This window comes from Peromyscus leucopus, chromosome 6, assembly GCF_004664715.2.
Source record: "Peromyscus leucopus breed LL Stock chromosome 6, UCI_PerLeu_2.1, whole genome shotgun sequence".
Taxonomy (NCBI): Eukaryota; Metazoa; Chordata; class Mammalia; order Rodentia; family Cricetidae; genus Peromyscus; species Peromyscus leucopus.
This window is the reverse complement of record NC_051068.1, coordinates 123,653,971-123,677,538: the sequence shown is the minus strand read 5'-3', so window position 1 is coordinate 123,677,538 and position 23,568 is coordinate 123,653,971. Positions and strand designations below refer to the sequence as shown.

At 43.0% G+C, this 23,568-nt stretch overlaps 2 protein-coding genes across 8 annotated transcripts in view; one reads left to right on the top strand and one right to left on the bottom strand.

The window, feature by feature from the left end:
• Positions 1-7,222, top strand: part of Ak5 (adenylate kinase 5) — a 198,722-nt gene extending 191,500 nt beyond the window's left edge. For both annotated transcript variants that reach the window (XM_028879169.2, XM_028879170.2), the window contains one exon: positions 5,284-7,222. In XM_028879169.2, coding sequence (XP_028735002.1) covers positions 5,284-5,352 — 69 coding nt within the window. In that variant the 3' untranslated portion in view covers positions 5,353-7,222. The remainder of the gene's footprint in view (positions 1-5,283) is intronic.
• A 2,904-nt stretch (positions 7,223-10,126) lies between these two features.
• Zzz3 (zinc finger ZZ-type containing 3) overlaps positions 10,127-23,568 on the bottom strand; it is a 71,154-nt gene continuing 57,712 nt past the window's right edge. For 5 of the 6 annotated variants that reach the window (XM_028879161.2, XM_037207238.1, XM_028879163.2 and 2 more), the window contains 9 exons: positions 22,389-22,536; positions 22,187-22,302; positions 21,538-21,609; positions 20,530-20,631; positions 19,887-19,982; positions 18,572-18,724; positions 13,671-13,805; positions 11,615-11,715; positions 10,127-11,354 (listed from right to left, as the gene is read on the bottom strand). In XM_028879161.2, the coding sequence (XP_028734994.1) occupies positions 11,210-11,354; positions 11,615-11,715; positions 13,671-13,805; positions 18,572-18,724; positions 19,887-19,982; positions 20,530-20,631; positions 21,538-21,609; positions 22,187-22,302; positions 22,389-22,536 (1,068 nt within the window). In that variant the 3' untranslated portion in view covers positions 10,127-11,209. The remainder of the gene's footprint in view (positions 11,355-11,614; positions 11,716-13,670; positions 13,806-18,571; positions 18,725-19,886; positions 19,983-20,529; positions 20,632-21,537; positions 21,610-22,186; positions 22,303-22,388; positions 22,537-23,568) is intronic. The other variant, XM_037207237.1, reaches the window with a different exon arrangement.

Below are 23,568 nucleotides of genomic sequence, written 5' to 3'. Positions count from 1 at the left end.
ACTACAGAAGACCCATTTCCGAGTCCCACCACCCAGCCAGGGTGAACACTCTAGAGCTCTGACTCCAGAGAACATGGCCTGGACACAGGGGTGGGCGTGGTCACAGGACATGGCCTGGACATGGGGTGGGCGTGGTCACAGGACATGGGAGTGGGCGTGGTCACAGGACATGGCCTGGACATGGGGTGGGCGTGGTCACAGGACATGGGAGTGGGCGTGGTCACAGGACATGGCCTGGACATGGGGTGGGCGTGGTCACAGGACATGGCCTGGGCATGGGGTGGGCGTGGTCACAGGACATGGCCTGGACGTGGGGTGGGCGTGGTCACAGCTGGGCTAAGCAGATGGTGGGACAAACACTAACCCTAGTCCACTCTGACATTGGGTTGGTTCCAGAAGCCCACATCACTAAGACAGACACACATTACATCCACAGACAGAAGCAAAGAGAAAGAAAAAGAAAGCGTGTAGCTCCCGGGGTCATCCTCCTCAGATGGCTCGGGGTCAACTCCGTTCCTCAGGTTTCTTTTGCTCTGTAAAACTCCACTGTGGCAATCCATCATATCTCATCACAGACACTCCCGCCTGCCATTAGAAAACAGAGGCTCACTGTGTGTCTATAGACTTCTCTCTTACGATGCGTCACTGGCTTAACGAGCATGGCCGACTGCTAATGGGTTTCCCTCTGACCCTAGCAAAAAGCTACTTTCTATCGGGAAAGCCAGACTGTTTCATTTGGTTTTTCAACTTCCAGGCATCTGGACTTCACAGAACAAACACCACAGCATGAGTCTCTGGGGAACAGTTTTCTTTAATAAGGGGGTGGGGGGACCCTCTCCTTGTATCCTTGTATTTAAACCACATTGCAGAATGATGGTGTTACATGAAAATGTAGGTCCAGCACCAGCTAGCCCCCACACCTCCACACACACACCAGCTCCAGCTAGCCTCCCCATCCCCCATCCGACACACACATCAGCTAGCTCCTCCCACACCCTCCACACACACCAGCTCCAGCTAGTCCCCCCATACCCTCCACACACACACACACACACACACACACACACACACACACACACACACACACCAGCTAGCCTTCCCCACCTCCCCTCCCCACCCTCATTGGTCAGTAAATCCCAAGCACTGCCCTTCAGAGCTGGCACTCAAAGCCTTTCTGTGTGGAAAGGGGCCACTTGGTTTTCCTGAGATAATCCCTTAGCCTCCTGTGGAGCCCAGGATCTCCCACCAGAAACAGGCTGCCCTCCATCAGCCATTGTGTGTGGCGGGAGGGAGAACATGCCACCCAGGTCAGTCTTTCGCCAACTGTTCTGTTTTGAGCCTACCTGCCAGACTCTGGGGACACAGTGCTGAGAAACGTTCTTGTCCTCAAGAGCAAATGTCCAACTGGATAATGATGAAGATTCTCCTCAAACTTTGGGCAAGCTCTAGAACTTCCTGAGTCCACCTGTGAGCTTCCTATAGAAATCAGTTTTAGCAAGGACTCAGCCCCCCACCCCCACTCTAACTTCGTACCCCATCATCTACCAGGGGATATCCCTGCCTATGACAGGATCAAGGTTGACCTTAAATTTCCGATGTGTAGGAAACTGGCCTTGAACTCCCGATCTTCCTGTCTCTGCCTCCCAAGTGCTAAGTTTACAACCACAGGGTGCCACAGCTGGCTTTCCCCCTGGTTTGTCTATTGCAGGAACCATTAGGTGGGGCTAGCTAGCAAACACCCCTTGCTAATGTTTGCTACCCCTTAGCAATATTCCTACTGGCCTCCACTTCGCTTGCCTCTAAATTCCTACTTGCCCGTGCTGTACTCAGACTTGACCTACCTACCTCCCTTCTACAAAATCCCATTGCCAGGGGCTCTATCGCTCTCACTGGCCCTGAACAAAGAAAGGCATAGCGGTACAAACCTCAATTCCAGTACTTGGTTCCTGCAGGAACACAGGGGTGGTATGCACCCCACACCCATCTGCACCCAACACACACACCCAATGTTTTGTTTTGTTTTGTTTTTTAAGACAGATGCCTGGTGGTAAACACTTTTAATCCCATCACACAGGGAGGTAGAGGCCAGTCTGGTCTACATAGTGAGTTTTAGGCCACTTAAATTGACATAGTGAGACCCTGTCTAAAAAAAAAGTGAACGCTAACTTGACTATTAGAGAGCATCTGAGCAGAAGCCAAGTGTGCCTGGCTCTAGTTTACTCCCATGTACGTCAGAAACAGGTCCAAGAGCCCAGGGCCTAGTCAAAGGCAAGGTGTACTGGGGACAGCAGCTTGGGTGTGTGATTAGGTACTGTCACTGCTGGTGCAGGACTCTGCTTTACTTCAACTGCTGCAGTTCTTTGTGAAATTTCACCACCAACTGTGTTCTTCAGGAGCCTTCTGTGCCTCGTGGTTTTCATAGAATAGGTGCACACATTGCTGTGTGGTTAACTCTCCACTTCCCATCCCACCGTCATTTTTTGACCCATGTCCAACCAGCCAGCCATTTAAAACTAGCCGGTCAATAATGTAGTTAACAAGTACTAACCTTTAGTTTTGTGGTCTGACCCAACCCGTCATTTCCTTGGCTAGGTGAACAACATGAGTCACCTTTCAGAGTCACCTGTCCTTCAGGTCACTGTTACTACTTAAGCATCACACGTGTCGTTACTAGCCATGTTTATCATTCTCAGGACGCGTCTGCTCTCCCAGGGGTGTGTGAGATGTGCCTAATGCACAGCCTGCGTGTGCCTAACAGTGTGAACTCTTGTGGAACTTGTCTGCCAACGGGCCTCATGCTCTCGCAGAACTGCACTGTTGTCTCTTGGCAGCTTGGTACCTCAGTGTGGACGATGCTGGCACTCAGAGGCAAAGAGAAGCTGGGTGTTGTGAGGGACCTAAGCACACACCCCCTGGTACAGAGGCAGAGCCTCTGGCTCAGAGGATGTGCACTGGTATAGAGTACTTCAACTGACAATCCTAAAGGGACTTTTAAAATATGTACACTTTCAAGAGTAACATGAACACTCTCCCCTAACCACCAAACAGGCCAAGAAACCGTCTCAGAAGCCCCACCCCCATGCCACATTGTCTCCTTGGGTCACATTCTTCTCCACAAGAACCAACCATAATCCCTGGCTCTTATGAGTCATCTATCTTTATGGTTTGATCACCTACATACAGATCAATATAACCTAGCTCTGCTTCTGATCATCTATATATGACCCAAATCCCCAGCACTGTATAAACTTAATATGGATCTCTGTTATTCCAGTACTTAAGGGGTGGGGGCAGGATCTTCTGTTACATAATGAGTTTGAGGCCAGCATGGAATACGAGACTTTTGTCTTGAAAAAAAAAATTGGAAAATAGAAATAAAATTTAATAAAAATATTGCTAGGTATATTTCTTTGGAGTGTTTAAACATGTAAAAATTGATTCCTAGCTGCAAAATTGCAATGACTGTAGGTAGGTAACAAGAATTAAAAAAAAATTGTTTCTCAAAGTTACCTCAAACAGCCCTCAGCAAAACTGTCTCCTGCAAATCCATGTTCCCTACAGTGCTGTCCATAATCTTCAAGTGTGGGGTCAACTCAGAAGCCTATCAAAGGATTGGTAAATAAAGTGTAGTTTATTCAAGCATAAAAAGAAAAACATCACTTGTATGCAGGGAAATGAAAGAACTGGAGAGGTTAAATAAATACTCAGAAAAAGCAAATGTATGTTTTCTCTTGTATGCAGAATCAAGATTCTAAAAATAAGACATTAAAAAGGGGGTATTATTTGGAAGACAGAGGGGCCAGTGGGAGACAGGATGAGGGCATAGAGAGCTATCTGTGATTGAGGTATGCTATATGCAATTATGAAGACACCATGGTGAAACCCATTATTTAGTACAATTAGCATATGGTAAAATCATCTGAAAAATGTGTCGACTGTGCCCAGAGCCTCTGGCAAGGAGCTGGCAGCTTGGCTGTTCACAGGGCCCTGTGCTTCAGCCAGCAGACTACCACCCCAACCAGCTGCAGGGATCATCAGCACCAGGCCTCTGCCTTCTTCCAACGGACCACATGGCTTCAAGCCATCAGGACACCCTGCCTTCCTGCCACATCCCCCAGCTCTTCTGGACTATTGCCTTTTTAAAGTTACTTTTTAAAAGTCTGGCCACAGCAGCCTTTGGAAGCCTTCCTTTCTTAGCGCTCCACAGCCCAGTCAGAGGACACCATTAGCTACGGCTTCAGTTACCTGTCTGCTCACTGAGTTATGTGCAGTTCCATCAAGGATGGCAGCTGGGCAGGTCAGCCCCTTTAGACAGTAATGCCCCTCATCACTTTTCCTAAGGTAAGCAAGGCTATGTCTAAGGAATTCTTCCAGCATTTCTCTGGCCTCTATAGAGCTTCTGGTCATCAGGCCTCTGCTTTCTGAAGAGGAGCGTGTGTGTATAACCCCCAGTGGCTGGCTGTCCAGATCTCCCCACCCCCATCTGTTGCTGGCTTCCTCTACTGGTGTATCACCTGTCTTCAACAACTCTACCCCTAGTCTGTACACTGTGGACCCAGGCTCTTTTCACTGTCATGGCTGGACTACACAGTATGTGCCCCTTTCAGACTGGCTTCTGCATGTGGATCTCATGTCTTTATTATAGCTCATTTCACTTTAGCACTGAGTGACCACCACTGTTTGGAGGTCACTATTTACCTGTGTAAATACAAAAGACATCTTGGTAACTTTAAAGTTGTCAGTCATGGAGGATGCTGCTGTAAACAGGCACATGCAGGTTTGGCGTGCTTGGGTTCAGTGTGGAATAAGGCTGCTGGAGGGGAAAGGAAATGCAGTGCCTTTCAAGTGGCTGTACGACTTTTCACTCTTGTCAGCAATCAAGAAGAGTTCTGGTTGCTTCACATCCTAGGCAGCATTTGTGTTTGGCACATTCTAATAAATGTGTGGCAGTGTTGTTTCATTTTAATCTAGGGATATAACTGTATTTATGTTGGAGACTCTGTAGCCTTGGCAGGCTTAGAGCTTGATGTGGACCAGGCTGGTCTTGACTCAGAGATCCCCCTCCTTGCCTCCTGAGTGCTGCGACTAAATGTATGAGCCACCACAAAGGCACTTACTTTTGATTCAAGCAATCATTTCCACTCCAGTCTCTGTGGGTTTAGGGGTGGGCACTATGTTTTAAGTCTGCTGAGCAAAAGCAGGTAATCTTGTTTCATTATTTTAAAAAATGGCATTTACAAGCAGGCCAGAGGGTTAATAACTCTCTCTTCCTTTCAAATACAGGTCAACGCAGAGGGAACACCTGATCAGGTTTTTCTTCAGCTCTGCACAGCTATTGACTCTGTTTTCTGAAGGAGAAAATACGTAACTGCTAAGAAAAGTAGCGACAGAAAACATGAAATTCACCCCTTCATGAACACACTTCTCTGTGTCCTCCATCCCAGCAGGCTGTTTCCTTCCAGCTCAACTCACGGGAGTTATCTGGAAGCCATGCATGGTATCTCTGGGACCTTCCACCTCTTCCTCCTGTAGACAACCATCCCCTTTGGTATGGTACACTTGTTTTTCTGTCACCAGGCTGTACCTCAGAGCAAAGTCAGGATGGGAAGAGGAGTGTGGGATCTGTTTGTGCGAGGTGTGCCCCAGGGCTGGCTGGAGTCTGATCCATCACACAGGGAGAACCTATCAGTTTCCTTCTCACCCATTTATTTGTTCCTCCCAGTTATGGGTCCTTGGCACGGGGGCAAGCTTGGACACGTCATCCTATACTGGCTCTGCTTCTCCAGTTCCACCCAGGAAGGGTCCAGAGCTCTGGTGGAACCTTTAACTGCCCTGTGGCACAGAGGCACCACACCAGTAGTACTTGACAGAAATATTTCAAAATAAGACCCTGTCCAGCTTCTCTAAGGGAGCACAACAGGGCAATCAGTACTATCGTTTCTGGGAAGCTACATAGAACAGTGTAATAAAAGCTAACACATCTGAGCAACTGTACAAGCCACTTTCCATGTGGTGGTACGTCTCAGCAATTCCATAAATTAGTATCAGAGACTGGAGGTAACTTAAAAGTAGGAGAGGTGATTGTTACTTCACTCACTGGACAAACCCATCTTGTAGTTCTGATCTGAGATGACTACTCCCTGACATATTGCCAAGTCAAAAGCAAGGAAGAGTATGCTAATGGTGCTGGGGACAGGCTCGTGCGTGGGTGTCCTGTGTTGTGTCCTGTGTTGCACACTATTCCTGGCCTGTTCCCGGGGAAACACTCGCATCACACTGGTGAAGCATGGGTCTTCTGTGCTGAGCTGCTGGACTGAAGCTGCTGCCATCTTCTGAAATACCTGCATCTTGCACTCTATCACTACACAACACGCAGTTTGGTTTGCATGATTCTTTTCCTCAATGAGTGTGCAAATACAGAGATGTTTCCAGGACAGAACTGTATTTTTAAAATCATTTTTTCCTCAAAACAGTTATGTAGAAATGAAATAAATGGAAGCCAGGATAACTCTTTCTCTATTTATTTGTAACTCACATCACTCTGGAAAGCCTCTGAAAGCTTTCATCCAAACAGAAGCAAACACAGTCGAAGTTTAAATTATGATCCACTTATATGGTTTGAACTTTGGCCACAGACCAGATCTGAGCTATTACAGAGAAATTGTTAATATATTCATGATACATGGTCATTTTCATATTTCTTTTCCCCTAGCACTGGTTCCTAAACAGAAATGTCAGTGTGTGCTAGACAAGAAATGAAGTTTCTTTGGTTACAATCAGGCCTCTATTACCATGTTCCCAAATTCCCACAGCTGTCAACTGCTTACGTAATTACCCCAAGCTGTCACACTCTTGACAGGGGACATGAATATCTGAGCAAAGATGGCAAGTGCTGCTCCAGGGTAAAGACTTGGACAAGTGACTCCACACAAAACACACACTGGCAAACACTATGCCCACAGCTCTGGATGAGGAAACGAGGCAGCAGACGCACAGGCAAGCCAGCCCAGGGTTCCATAGGGTAGTTGGCAGCTACTGTGGAAAACTCCAACAGAAATCAGTACCTGGGAATGCAAATCAGTTTTCCAAAGAACAGCTAAAACATACATTGCTCTTGTGAATGGTTCCAAGTGACATCACTATATTAAAGTCATAGGATTAAAACATGAAAGACTCGGGAGGCAGAGCCAGGTGGATCTCTGTGAGTTCGAGGCCAGCCTGGGCTACCAAGTGAGTTCCAGGAAAGGCGCAAAGCTACACAGAGAAACCCTGTCTCGGAAAACCAAAAAAAAAAAAAAAAAAAAAAAAACCATGAAAGGACCTTAGCACTTTCTGCTTAGTAAAAGGTTGCACATGTATATGGACAACTTCAGAACACAAATGTAAACTCCCTGGCTATGACCTATGTTCAAGGCTATACCTGAACTGGTCCTGTGCCCTCCTGACACCATCAACTGGACCCTCCCTCTCATACATCTGGCTCAAGCCACACTGCCTGTCTTCAAAGCTGCCCGAGCAAACCAAGTTCTTCCCTGGCTCTGGGCCCTTACCACTGGCAGCCTCTTGCCTTTGCCTACCGCTGATCCACACAGCTAGTTCCCAACGCCAAACTAATTACCCTTGCCAATGCCTTCACAGTCCTATTATTTTTCTTCAAATAGTACTTTTATTTAATTTAGGGATATTTAAGTTTATTTGTATATTGTTGTCTTCTGTGTTAGTCTATAAGCTCCACAAAGGCCTGGATTTTCTATCACCAGAGTCCCCCAACACATTTGTTATACTGAGAACTAACAGATTTTATTTCTCAGGGCCTTCCATTTTCTATTACATGCAGTTAATATCGTTCCTTATTAAGAACTCAATCACAGGTACTCCACTTCCCCAACTGTGACTAAGACCCAAAATGTCACTGCACACCTGAGAATCACACCCACGATGAATGATCTGACTGGTTGAACTACATCCTACAAGGTGGATGCAGAGGCTGTCCTCTAGGGCATGTCAAAGGACCTCCTGGGATTGGCTTTCGAAGAGTTACTGGCACCTCATGTATTGGGCCCCACTACCTTCTAAAGAAAAAAGAGTGTAACTTTCCAAAACCCTGGGTCACATAACCAACAAATATTTGTAGAGAATCTGTTAAAATGTCAGAGCCTAGAGACACACGCATGGACTGTGTTCTCAAGAAGCTCCATGTGACACACCTCTCAGCAATCAGTCCACTTCACAGGCACATAAGCCCTGGAAGCAAAGCAGTGGGTCTGGGTTTTCTCTGAGGTCCTGTGAACACGGAAAACCAGAACCTTCGAGCTGACAAAGGACAATGCACTGGAGACACGTGTTCCCTCCAGTGCACCCCCAACAGTGGGTTTCAAGCTGGCTATCCACAGTAAGAAAATTCATTCAGCGTATCTCACAGGGCTGTCTGGGAAAGTTCACAAAACAAGACCTAGCTATTCCAGAGGTATGCTACTTTCTGCCAACCTTTAAAACAGTTCCTCATACCTCAGTCGACTGTGTTCTGTGATTCACTGTAAGTGAAAGGAAGAAGAGAAGTCAAGGAATACTCTGGGGCTGGGTGGGAGGCAATGGAGATGCATGTGTGCTCCTGTGAGTCACAATGGTGGGGTACTCGGGTGCGCTCCCCAGCCACACACAGGCCTCTCGCTCGTGTTACGAATGTGGCCATGGGCCCAGGCCTGCACTCTACCAATACACAAGGAAAAAGGCATGGAAAACACAGAGTACCTGACAGTGGGGGTGTTCCTGCTTGGGAAACCAAGCATAACACAGGGATAATCTTAAAGACAAATCTCATCACTTCACTAACAATACGACCCTTAGGTGAGGCATTTCATTTCTTTCTGGCTAGGTCTCCCACAAAAACAGAGTCATCAATGAACCTGCCTCACTGGGCTGTGACTCCAATGAGCCGCCACAGGCTTGCTTTGGGCACAGTAAGTGCTGTACCAGCACTGCTATTGGTGCCTCTCCCTAACTAACATCAGAGCGAAGGTTTTTGGTGTGTTATTAGTAGCAAACACCTTAAGCATCATATGCCATGAGGTAAACCTGACCTACTAAGACACTTGACAACACTGCTTCTCAAGCACAACTCTCAGCTGGCTGTCAGCAGCCAGTGTTCCTTGTAGACACCAAGAAGAGCACTGCCCACTTCTGCAACCCTCAAATAAACACAAGAAAGCATTCCCACCAAGCCACAGAGATGATGTGCTTAGAGCAGAAAAATCCAAAACACATACATCTTCTGTTCAAACAGGAAAAAACCACATCACTACCTCAGTCTTAAAATTGTCTACTCTGCTGATGTTATTACAGCCCTATCACTCATATCCCCTTCTACTAAAGTGTGGTTCAAGCTTTACGGGATTTCAGGATATGAACTGCTCTCCAAAACCATCTGGCACTATCTCTGTACAGACGGATGGAAGGCAGCCCTCTGACATGTGCACTGAGCACACGGTATAGAGACACCTATTTTAACCGTCTCTCCTTCACTAAGGACCCAGAGATAAAAGCCTGTCAACTTTTCTTTCTGAGTACAATAGACTGCATCAATATGACCAGTGATACATAATCAATATATTATTTAAACTTCTCATTTCCATATTTAAAATTCTATATTTTTCTTAATTAAAAATTCAGGGTAGATTTTAATACTTTGCCAAGTATTAAAAAGAATTAGTAAATAATGTTCCCTGAACTTAAAAACAGGAAAAACAAATAATGTTAAAAACAAGACTAGTATAATACTTACTTAATCCACTAAAGAACATACTGTCTTTTCCTAGTTGATAATTTTCGGAAATCACCTGTTTCTATACATGGGGACTTAATTTTGTCAGGATCAACTACTCGAGTAGAATCTCTGACTGACACTGAGGTTCCACATCTGGACATTAGTGAGCACCTCTGCCGTGCAGTGTTTCAGCACGCGGGGTGAGAACACTAACACCTCTAGCAGGTTGCAAGCTCACGTTCTTTTCCATAATACATTCTTCACCCTTTATAAAGAACAGAAAGCAAATACAGATGAAAAACAGACTTTGAAGTGATAAATTCTAGTTTTAACACTTGTTGAAAAAGGAAGCCACAACAAGCATTCTATAATATAAACAGACATATCCACATAGTTTATTTCTCACAGTTCTCCCGACAAATGAACATTATTCAAGAACATACTGTATACACAGATAAGAAACATACAAAATGTTTTAAATGATGCACAACAAAATCCAGCAGTATAAAAGAATGCGTGTGAACTCTTGCTCACTGTGCAGACTACATTTAATCACTCATTAAATAGTAATAAAAATACAATCTTTTATGGATCTTGTGCAGACTACAAAAGAGGGAAAAATTATCACCATATATATGATTTTATATTAGGCAGTTTTCTTTGACGAGTTGTACTGACAACCCCAATACAGAGGCAGAAGGCTGTGTATTGTAAAGGGATTAATGTTGTGAATCAGACTTTACACAGTCACCACCACTGGCACTTTTCACCATAGTCTGTACACATCACATGATCATCTTATATAACATGACATTTAAAAATATATCTGCGTGACAACTTCATGACATCCACACCCCATGAGCTGGTTACAGAAGCAAAGCACAGCTACCTCATGCCTTGCTCTTGGTAAGGACAGTTCATCGTGATTAAAAGTTAGGTATCAAACCGTTAAGCAGCTCCAGTCTACTAAAGGCCCTCAGTGACCACCGGACAGTGAGTTCTTTTAGAGTACACATCCTAGAAGCAAACACCATCACTGGTTAAAACTTCGTCTCTAAGTCAGTCTCTGCACTGACAACTATTTTCACAAAACTGAAAGCTACTGAACTGATTTAATAGAAATACTTTGTCTTTCACCATCATATTATGACTGAGGTCTTTGAAACCTTTGGAATTTACTCTCGCATGAATGCGTGTTCTCCATTCCATCTCACCCATTTAAGATCACCACCTACACGGCTTTAGAGTGGCGGTGAAAATTTCACCAGGGAAACTCTCAGCTCACCAGGAATGTTTAGCTGCGGATCTACAGCCACACGGTGCAGAGCTGTACTTGACGAGAACACTCGGGGAGCTCTCATGCTGTGAGTGTCCCAACTGTGCACACCATCAACAATGAGGCCATTGCTGTGCTGACAAGAACTCGTGCTGACACTCTCTTCCATGTCATCTGTTGGCTGGGAAGTAGTTGGGGTCAAGATAACTATAACTAGTGCCCTGGGACACACAGTAGTCTCTGTCTAAGAATGTCTCTGACTTATACACAGGCTCTAACTGGTGATCTTCCTTGTGAATATCTGTTTCATGTGGGCTGCAAGGAGAAAAGACAGAGACAGACTCATTATCACATGACTCCAGATGCACTCCAATCTACCTGTCACAAACTCTTCTCAGTTAAACTGACCCCTTGGAAAGCTCTAATAGAAAGCTGCTGAGATCTGATGTGATTAAAGGAAAATTTTAATTGCTTAGAATAAAATCTAAGCCGTAAAAGAGTAGTTACACTTTGAAGAAGTTTGAAAGTAAAGTTCTCTGCTTGAGGTTCTTGTCCCCAAATAAAAAAACACTTACCAGTCTGAACAAGAATCACAGAAATCCAAAGACATTTCTGGAGGACAATCCTGGCAGTGCCACCGGACACCCTGGATAGGCTCTACACCACAGTTATCACACTGCAACAGACAAGAAAGGCAGAGTATTTGGCTATGTTTCTTTTCCATTAGGACAGACCCTTTCCCCAAGCTGTAGAGAATATAACACACTGGCTTAATTTAGACACATTCCCAGTGACGTAGATAAAGGTTTATCCATGCAAGATCAGATTACTGGTGGATGAGAAATAACCTATGCATAACCAAGTTTTAAGTCAATCACCTTCAACTTGGGCATTTTGCCAACCACTCACTTGAAAACAGTGTGTGACTGTGAACACCTGATTCACTCAAACCAGACATAGAGCTGCCCAGGCATGTCCTGGCAGACACCGAGACGGCATCCACCTCCTCTCTGGACAGTCCTCAGACTGAACCCCTGAGAAGAAAGCCTATGATGACAAGAAGAAGGGTGCAGCTTGTTCTCCATAGGGTAATACATTACAAGACCCCTCAGTGCACCCTCAGGGTGGAATTTTGGAAATCAAAGTGTGGTGGTTTGAATGAGAATGACTCTGTAGGTTCATATATTTGAGTGCTTGGTCCCCAGTTGGTGGAACTGTTTGGGAAGGATTCGGAGGTGGGCTTTGAGTTTCAAAACCCAAGTCTACCCTAGTATCTTTCTGACCACTGCCCCCAGATCAGGATGTAAAGCTCAAAACTACTGCTCTGGCACCATACCTGTCTGTTTCCCACCATGAAAGTCACGGATTCACCCTCTAAAACTGTAAGCAAGCCCCCAGTTAAGTGCTTTCCTTCTTTATAAGAGTTTCCTTTGTCATGGTGTCTCTTCACAGCACTAGAACAGTAACTAAGACATGGAGTCAATCTCATTTCTAGATTCTCTGATGACACACTGCCCAACATGCCATGGCTGAAGACTCAGTTTCCTCTCCAAAAATCTAGAAGCCAATTAGGAAAATCTCTTAAGGATAAGAAAGGTCCCTGAAGGGTCTAAAGGAAAGAGCTCCTCCAGAGACCAGCGACAGTCACAGCACGCATCAACACACCTACATACACAGCCAACAGCACCACTACATCATGGCCTTGCTCAACTTCCTCCAACCTCACTATGTGTAGCCACTTCTAACGGCTACCGTCTATCTTCAGGCAGAACACACTTTCATAGACTCCTCACAGTCTCCAAGATGTTGCCCGTCTCTGTTCTTACCTTCTTCTAATCTAGTCCTCACACTACAGCCAGATTATCTCTGGCCCCACCTCACTTACATATTTTAACTGCATTAAAATACATGAATAAATTGCTTTACAATATTTAGTAACAGTGAATGATGAACTGTGAAGTTTAAACCGGATGCTTTTCTGAAAGTTAGCAAACCATTTTCTTGAAATGCAAATTTCCTGTAATTCTCTGTTCTAAAATCTTCCATTATTTAAACTCTTTAGAAAAAATCCCCAACTTCACATATCCACTGACTACTTTATGTGCTCTTTAGGTATACTCAACTATTTTATTTGTTTAACATCTCAAGGATTTTATTTTATTTTATTTTTAAGACAATCTCACTACATAGCCCTGGATGGCCTCAAACTCACAGAGATCCACCTGACTCTGCTCAGATGAAAACTGGGAAGAAGGAACTGAGTCCAGCTCTTTTCCCTCCCCAGCCTCTAGCACTCAGGAGAGCATCTGGAATGCATGCAATGAATGGATCCTCTATTAGCCTCCTGAAACTCAATGAGGCAACTCAACGGGAAACGGGAAGTATGTTCATGGACAGCTAGGACTAGGGGAGCAGCAGACGAACTTCATCCCAGTTTACTGCACATAAGACAACTGCGTGTTCTCTTCTCCACACAGAACAGAGACTGTAACACCCACAAGTTTGCGTGTATGCATCAAAGAATTACCGAGAAACTTATTACCCTTTCCCTGCATGAATGCTTATCGATTTCAGAGTTGAATACTCCAGATACCCCTAGTCACTCTTTCAAACTTAGATCAAGTTGCTTACCTTAAAGCCCACATGTTGCACAAACCCACTTTCTGCTTGCATTTGCTGAAGTTTCTGCTTTTTTAACTTTTTAAACTGTAATAATTCTTTATATTCAGGTAAACTCCTATACATGACAGGAATGCTTTCCTCATCCTGTTAAAAAGGACACAATATAAAAGTGTTAGTTTGATAATTAAGATGGACTAAGTGTAGGAACACAGCACTAATATTTTCTACTGACATCCTCACTTCGAAGACTCAGAAAATGGCGACCACTGTGTTTGGTATGTGCGCTCCCAGAGCGAGCGGACTCTGGCAGCCGGGCTGCACTAAGCCTCATCCATCTCTGCTGCCCAGCACCGGGTGGGCGGATGGGCAGGCATGCCATCAGGCCCAGCTGTTCACACTGGCGTGGGACCCAAAGTCAGGTCCTCGTGCTTACACTAAGCACTTGACACAGGAGCCAGCTCTCTCGGTAACTGCTATTCCAAGGTTGAACTACACCGCCTCACCACGGGAGGAGATACGCTGGGACAGCACCTCTGTCACACAATGACGAAAACCCAGTGTCACCAGGCCTACTTCAGAAGCTCCATGGCAGCCTTCCCTGCTCTGCACTAATTTCCTTTTTCTAGCCTAACAAATTTCACATTTACCTCTGTAAACATGGTATCTTTTTTTTTAAACAAGCAAACCAATCTCTGCCCTTGTTTTATATTCTGTACTTGTAATGACCGACTAAAAACAGTATATTTTTCACTCAAGGAGATGAACTGAGTTACACTGACTATTTAGAAAACAGAGTGAATTATATAAATACTTCAAGACGCTCACAAAACACCTTCACACAGATTTTGCATGGTGTTTTTGAATGAAACTGCTGGTCAGTTTCAGGGTTGGAGGAATCACTGCTGGATTTTACACCCTGTGGTTCAAAGACCATTGATTAACGCGGGGCAACGCTAAGCCCCGTGGTGTCCAGTCCTCTGCTGTGATCTCTCTGCTCTCTATGTCCGTCCGGTCCACTGCAGTGACTTCCCTCTACTCTTCCCTAGCTCCCACTCTAACAGCTACACACTGGACCTGTCTTCCACTCGTGTGGTCTGCTCCGAACATCAGCCGCAAGCCTCTCACTGCTCCTTTCCATCTCTCTTGCTGGCTCACCTCAAACTGGTTTTCAAAAGCCTACTGAGATTTCTAATCACTATCCTGCTTTTGTATTTTTCTAATCTTGCCCTGCTACCGAGGATCCTTTGCAATCGAATGACTGATCCCATGACCACTAGTTTCCTAAATATACCCTCAAGCCACTGCCCGGGGTTCCATTAATTCTCAATCCTGGACCAGATAGAAATCCCACCTCCCTCACCCTTCTGTCATGGTAAGTATCATTAACTACTGTGTGTATTTCACATCCAGGAAATGGATGCTGATAGAAATTGTAACAACTACCCCAGATCATACAATTAATTAGTGAAATTAATTAATGAGTGGATGACTTGAACCCTTACTTTCCTAATATATCCAACTGTCTAAGACAGAAGCCTTAAGTTTTCTCATGCACATCTAACTAATTCTGTCCTGATATCACATTTTCTCAAATCCGTCATCTGGCATCCATTCCCACCATTCCTTTAAACTTTCTGCAGCTTCCTATGTAAGTGCCAAGGTCTTCAGTTAGATAAAAGAGTCTTCAGTCTCACACTGCACATTGGTACAGGTATTTTCCCCCTGCAGATGGGTAAATCAATAGCCACAGAAAGACCTACAGCGAGGGAAGCCACCTGTGTGCTTCCAATTGGTCACATCTGTACAGACAGGGAACGATGGTGGGCACTAGGAGCTGGGAGGAGTGTGGAGACGCTGTCTGGAGACGCTGTCTGGAGACGCTGTCTGCCTCAGTACCAGAAGTGGGGTGGGGAGGATTTTAGAATTTGTACAGTAACACCAACTTTTTTTTTTTCTTTTTTTTTCTTACAAACACCACTGGGTTAAAATTTAGTTGTATCGCAAGCATATATTTCTTTTAATGCCATAATGATTTAAATGTGTTTCCAAGACCATGTTGAAATGGTTGCTTGGCAGATGTATTACATCAAGAAAATGAAAAGTTTAAATTTGATGGTTCCAACTGAAAACTGTTAAATAAAGCTAGTGCCATCAGCCTAAGACTCCCAGTCATCGTTAGGAGATTATTCTTTGGCATTTCACCAGCTCCCAAATCATTTTTTTTCCTGGCTAAACTAAACATAAGGTAGTAAATTGTAAAATTATGTTTAAATGGGAATCATTTAAATCTTTAGCATAATCAAAAATAATAAACTAATCAATTGGGTTTTCTCTTTGCTGTAAAAAAACAAAGTGTTATTGACAAATGAAAATATTATTAAATTAGCTATTGATTTCAAGCAGAACATATCCCAAGTCTGTCCTAGGAGTTATAGTCTCCAGCAGCAGCAAACATTTTTTGAGCATCTACTGTTATAGATGGGGGAAATGAATAGGCCTTATAATGGGGTAAACAGTTTGTGTAATGCTTCCTAACAAGGAAACCCTGGGACCTCAAAAGACCCTTTCAAGATGAAATAATATAATTATATCTTAATGATTATTTGCTGTTCATATTTACTGGCAATAGACATATATCAGTATTTATCTAAAACTATTGTATGATCAGTGAAAAGATGATTCAATAATTCTTCTTGCTGCTAATTCAAGGCCACTTGTGGTCAATTTTGCATTTAATTTTTATTTCTGATGTTTTATAACAAGTAAACCTCTTCTTGCAAAACTTGGTTGCATTTAGAGGGACAATCCTGTGGTTTCTAATTGTGTGTAAATCAGGTTGCTCATTATAGTTGGCATTTGTAATTTTTCCAATTAGTTGAAAGTATACATTTTATAGGCATTGTTTCCAGAGAAAACATATCAATCATTTTAACAATCTTCATTATTTAACTGAAGAAACAGAGAAAAGAATTTAGAAAGGCATAGAACACCATTATTAGATATGTATTTACCATTTCCTTAAATATTAATTCAAAACTTCTATATTACACTAGCCAAACTTAAGATGGTAATACAATGAATGCATATCAAATAACATAGTTTTGAAACTGATATTGTGTGGTCAAGTAGGTTCATCTATAAACTTGGACTTATTAACACTACTCAACTGTGTACTCGATAGCTTTCTGAGTTACAGTATTTCAATTTTACTTAAAAAGAACTAATTTCAATAAGGCTAAGGTGGACTACAGATGTTTCAAACTAAGGAGTAGATTATGCACATGTAATTTCTTTAGCTGCTGTGTCTTTGGAAAGAGAAACCTATACATGTTACCACCAGATGATTCATAAATACGTATTTTAAAACAGCTATGTGAATCAGAAGGGCATGGTGATACATGCTTGTAATTCTAGCTCTGAGGATGCTGAGGCAGGAGGATTATCATTTCAAGACTTTCCTAGGCTATACAGAGAGATAAGAAATCAAATCTAATTTAATTTACTACATTGTCAACTTAAAAATAATTTTTTTTGTACTGGGAAATGAATCAAGGACCTTGCACATACTCCCCAAATGATGACCACTGAATGAATGCTCGGTTTAAATGTTCTGCCCCAGCCCTCCTCACATGGCTACCCTTTAGTCACTCTCTCAGGGCTCCCTCTTTAAGTGACTATGAACACTCCCTTTACTCCTCTGATGCATTTTAACATCTGCTTACTGATGTGATCAGTTAACAAGCCCAAGACAGAAGAACAAAGACATATGCATGTTTGCAGTTCCTAGCATAGTCCCTTACATAACACATTTAGATAAACAGTTCATCAAATGAATCATTCTATCACAAAGTACAAAATCACAGATAAAAGATGTATCTCAAGACTCAGCACGTGTATTTCCAGAAGACAAGTTCAAAGGAAAAAACAATACAACCACTACCTGGTTATTTAAGAGACAGAACAAAGTTTCTCACTAACTTTCCATTAAAATCTCCTGTTCTGATTCTATGCAATCAGAGTATTGTGACACATTCCCCAAGCAAGGAATCAATCCTCTCCCAGGACATTCACAATGGGAACAAGTCAAATGACACAGAGGGACACAGCGGACACACCCACACTGTGGCACATCTGTGCACAAACCACCCAGCTTTCAGTGCAAGCAGTAAGGGCAAAGAAAATGAAGGGGGTTCTTCACCCCCACCCCAATTGACTGCCATTCTCTGGATCCAAACAAACACGTCTAGACCACCCCACGTTTGTGAGTACCGCTCAAGCTGGGAGAGTGTTTGCCTAATGCGCACAGGGCCCTAGGCACATGTTTGTACACACGTCGTGAAATGACTGAGGCAACTAGAGACTCCATTACAGGAAGAGTTAGCTCCTCAAAAACCTGAGCTTGAGCTGGGCGGTGGTGGCGCACGCATTTAATCCCAGCACTCGGGAGGCAGAGGCAGGCGGATCTCTGTGAGTTCCAGGCCAGCCTGGTCTCCAAAGTGAGTTCCAGGAAAGGCACAAAACTACACAGAGAAACCCTATCTTGAAAAACCAAAAAACAAACAAACAACGAAAAAACCAAACAAACAAACAACAAAAAAAACCCTGAGCTTGGTGTCTGGAACTCCCTCCAAAACAATCTGAAGTGGAGCTGAGGGGGAAGACACGTAAACCAGACTACTGCCAGGTGACAATGATTACAGCTGGGTGACAGAATGTGGGTTCTCTGGGCTGTTCTCACTACTTAAGCATATGTTGAATTTTTTTCATGAAAAGCAGAGCATATTAAGTTTACATTTTACTTGTTGTTGAAAAGAGCATCAGCAATCTCTGAAGAGAAGGACTAATCAGAAAATCATGGGCTCTCTCTCATGATGCACAGTCATCTCTATAGAAACGGGTAACTAACGTACCGATGCCTCTTCCGCAGCAGTGTTCATGTGGCCATGAAAACAGGACCGGTCATCATCTTCATCCATATATACTGGTGGCTCATGTGACGTCATGAAAGTGGAAGGTTTAAAGAGGTGCTTATTAAGGGGGTGCTGTCGTCTGCTTGTTGAAGACTACATGAGAAAACATGTCTTATTGCAACAGTGAAAAATCATTAACAGAATCAAAAGTACAAAAACACGCATGCACTGAACTCTTATGATCACCTTATACTGAAAATCAGAGAATAAAATGGCCTAAGTCAGATTAGTAACTGTCCAGTGAGAGAGAAGTTGCCAGAATATTTGAGTGTTGAAAAACAATCACCTAACACCAAGTAACTGCTGCTTTAGAACAGTGTCACTGAGTCCTCACAACATCCCTACAAAGTCATCTTTAGAGATGAAGAACAGGCATGAGGAGGCTGAGTTTCATGGTGAGGGCGGTGTAGCTAGATGATGGCAGAGTTGGTGCAGACACCACTCATGACCAGAATGCACCCCAGGCGTGAAGAACCACTGGGGAGCCACCATCTCAACCTTTTCAAAACTCAAACTCTCCCAGGGCCAGGACCATTATGACTGTGGCTACACTAGACCTCCAGAGCCACAGTGTCTGTGAACTTACAACAGACTACACACACAGGATGGTACACATTTAGATCCTTTTTGGTCACTACTTACTCTTAGTTGTAAAAACACAAAGTGTAAAATAACACATTAATAGAATTAATTCAGAAAAATTAACTTAGGGGTTGGGGATATAGCTCAGTGGCTGAGCACTTGCCTAGCATAAATAAAGCCCCAGGACTGACCCATAGCACTGGCGGTGGGAGGGATAATAACTGTGAAAAGTATAGCTGTTAGTCTGAACACTGGTCTGCAAGGTTCTAGCATTCCAAGGCTATAAGAGCTGTATATACCATTAGTACTTAAAACAATTAACAAATTAAAACAAGCTTGAAAAGCTTGGTTAAAAACAACTTCAAAAACCCATGGGGCTGGAGAGATGGTTCAGGTGTTAAGGGTACTTACTGCTCTTACAGAGTGTTTGAGTTTGATTCCCAGAACCCACACAGGTGGCTCACAACCTCCTAAAATTCCAGCTCTGGGAATCCAATGCTCTGGCCTCTGTAGACACCAGCATTCATGTCCACATACCCACATACAGATATATAATTTAAAAAGTAAAATAAATCTTAAACTAGCATCCACCAGGAAGGTAATGTTCACTTCCTTTATGTGAAGAGGGAATTCAATGAGCTTCAACTAAGGTTTGCTTGTCTCTGCTCCTTACCTTTTTAGAGTATATATATAAGTTAGGTGTTCGGCCTGGAACTGGAATGCCGGCTTTAGTTAGCTTTATGAAATACTTCTGTACACGACTGGCAACCTAAGGAAACATAACAGTTCTTTTAATATAATGAAATGATGTGATATTTGTGAAGTTTTAAATGATAACAATCAAATCAAAGAATAAACTTTTAAACGGTCATCAAAGACATCTGTATTTTAAAATCTTGACAAAATCATTTCAAGTAAATTTAAATTTGTGTGATTTCAAAGCTACACCTTATTTTCACGGGTGAACACTGGTGAGGACAGACAGCAGGAAGCCCATCTATTGGTAATTCAGATGGGCGTGAGGTAGCCGCTGGGTTCGTGTTCAGAAGACAACAGGATGACATTAATGCAATGCCACAACCCCACTAGCACGGTCTAAACAAAAAGACAGTGTCAGTGCACTCACTGAGCACACACTATATACACTGTTTAATGTCTTGCACTGATGCAAGGCTACTCGCAGGGCTACTTATGCTGATCGATTTAAAGCCTCCACACACCAGAGCTAGCAATGGTAGCCACTGTGCCAGCATGGCTGCAGAACCGTCCCCTAAAAAGCCGCTACAGGCACAGCCTGCTGCAGCCCTTGCCATCACCTGCTTGGCTGTCCGGTTGCCCAGCTCATCTGCAATCTTCTGCCACCGCCGAGACTCGACCTCTTCAGGAGGGTATTTCAGGAGAAGCTGTTCAAGTTTTTTCTGCACCAAACCCAAGACCAAGTTTTAAGTAAAAAATGTATTCCAATTAAACTACTGGATTTCTAAATAAATGCATTCATATTTTATTCAAAGCCCAGTACTGTTTTCCCAACTCTGGAGCTCACATTATTAGAGATTCTCAAAGGAGAAAACAGTTCTAATTAGGAACGTCAGATGCCACGGGCAAATGAGATTCGCGAGAACACCTGTGAAGCCCTCCGCCAGGCTTTCCAGTCCCTTCAGTGACAAAGCAGGACAAGCAAACAGAGGAGAGAGAAACACATCGAGGTGGCACACATCTGAGTGAGCGCAGCTCCCCAGCTATCTGCGCCAAATGTGCAGAGGATCCCCTGCTGCAGCATTAACTGAACCATGTCCGTTCACTGGATTTAGAATATCAAGAGTCTTTCCTCTTGTGTGTGATCCGTCATTCGCACATCTGACTGGATACTAAAACTCAGCTTCTAACACTCACACAAACCCTAAAGATACACAACCAAATTTAATACATTACATAAGCTCACACTCAATTACAGCTGGGGCAAAATCAGCCTTCAGCACAGGCAATCTGGGTTCTCAGCTCCCTGACAACAGAAATTAAAACACGATTTGAAGGATCTTTGCTTATCTTGAGGCTTTTCTCTCAAATCTGCTTTTAAGAATATCCACCCATTTCTAGCCCTCTTCCCAACCCAGGGTTTTTCTTTAAGAATTATCCTTAAACAGTTCATACACCTTCAAAATCCAAAATTCTTAAAATATGCAAAAAGGTGTATAAAAGTAAGTATTTTAAACTCATGGTTACAAGGAACTGCAGTGCAACAGCAAACACCTGCCTGGTGGTGCTAACTCTACCAGTAACAGTAGACTGTCTTCTAACTCAAACAAGCAAGACGTGTGCATCACCTGTTCCTCAACAGTCCACAGCTGGTTGAATGTTTCAGGTTTGGTGTCATCACACAGGCGACCTCTTATCATCTGCATATATATAAAAAAAGCTTCTTATAAATGGAAAACATCAAGTATATAACCAAAGAGCACACAAGGAATGTTTTAGAATTTCCAAAATATCTTTGCATATTTTTTAATATATACATCACCTATTTACTGATTAAATGTTTTTTTCCATATTCTTGTATTTCATTTGGTTTTAAACACTTAACAATCCTATATAAATAAATGATAGCAAATCATCTCTAGAAACAAGAAATGTGGGTTCAAAACTGAAAAATAACAAGTCCTTCAGAGACAAGGCCACATCTGAAATCCTAATCACACTCCACAGTGCCACTGTACTAGGCACAGTACCCACAATGCCCATTTAAAATCCAGACAGACCCTACAATGTGACAAATACCAACTCCATTTGATAAGAGGCTGCAACTTGAAGACTGGAACACACACACAACCAAAGTGTCACATCTAGCGATTCAGGTTTCCTGTTACCTTGAAAGTTTATGGTCCTATTATTGTTCAGTAAATGACTCATTGTAAGAACACAAATCAACAAAATGTTAAACATTTTTATGCTACTCAGATATTCCACACTAATTACCTGAGGACGGTTATGGGAGCCTTCTGGACCGTCACTCAAAGGCAGCATGGAGTAAGAAAGGGACTCTCCATCCTTCTTAGGGTCTAAAGGACTTTTCGGTCTAGCAGGCAAGCCTACTAAAAATAAAATCATACAAAGAATTATTCAAGCAAGACACTGCAAGTCATTTTCCTCATTCAATTCTTACCATGAAAGTTCTTACCTTTATCAAAAACTAACTTAACTCTCCTACTATGTCTTTTGCGATTTTTAAATTCTCTTTCAAAGTTCCCAAGGCTGTTGGTATACTGGTCCCACACGATCTCAGGCAACTGAACAACTCTCTGTGGGTATGGAAGCCCTATATCGGCCTGGGAAAAAGACAATAAAAATATCAGAGTGCCAATCTACATTTAATTCAGGAAGATAACAGGTGAAATAAAAATGCAAGTGGCACACTGTAAACTCTACCCCTAGGGTGCCGAACACGGACTACACAGAGAGACTGTGCTGCATCCGTACAACTCTACACATCAACACCAAACACCTGTCAGCCCTCGGGACAAGCGTGCCGCGTGTGCTAAATGCAACAGAGGAGACCCTGAGACATACGCATTTGGACAGTCAGCCTCAAGTTGGTGGCTTATTGGTAACATAATAAAAAACGAATCCATAATCTATAAGTCTCTGCCACATATAAAACTTATGACAATTTTTCTTTCTGGCAGTGCTGGGCCTTGTACAAACCAGCACATCCTGCACCATCGCTACATCCCTTGCTCCAGATTATGACATCTAAAAAATGAAACTTCTAAATTAAATCTAGGACAAAGAAGTCTTTCTAAGCAACATAAACCTTGCCTCTTTATTGAGTATCTGGATTTAATCTTTGTAAAAAGTTAAGGTGTTCAATAACACATCTGTTTCTGAATTTAAACAAAATTCTAAATTGAACCTGAAAATGAAAAACAAACAGCCAACTGCATATAAATATAGTAAGAGTGCCTAAGTGCATGATTTTGCTTACCAGAACACAAATGAGACTAAAGTTAATACATTTATTATTTATTTCTCTAACAGTTTTAATTTAATCTGCCAAAAATTGCCATTTTAAAAACAGTGTCTTTGTGTTCAAGCAAACTGTTTAATAATGATAAAAGGAGATTTTTTTCATTTATTTATTATAAGGTTTTAGGTTTTTGTTGTTTAGGGTTGTTTTTAATTTTTTTAAACAGTGTCTCTTGTAGCACAGGATGACCTCAAATTTGATCGGTAGGTTTGAGGATGACCTTCTACTCAGGAGCCTCATTTTTCAGGCAAGTTTTGGGATCCTAAATTTGCCCCACCATGCTGGACCAAGGGGAACCTTATTTAATGGAGAAGGTACGATACAGCTCTAACAA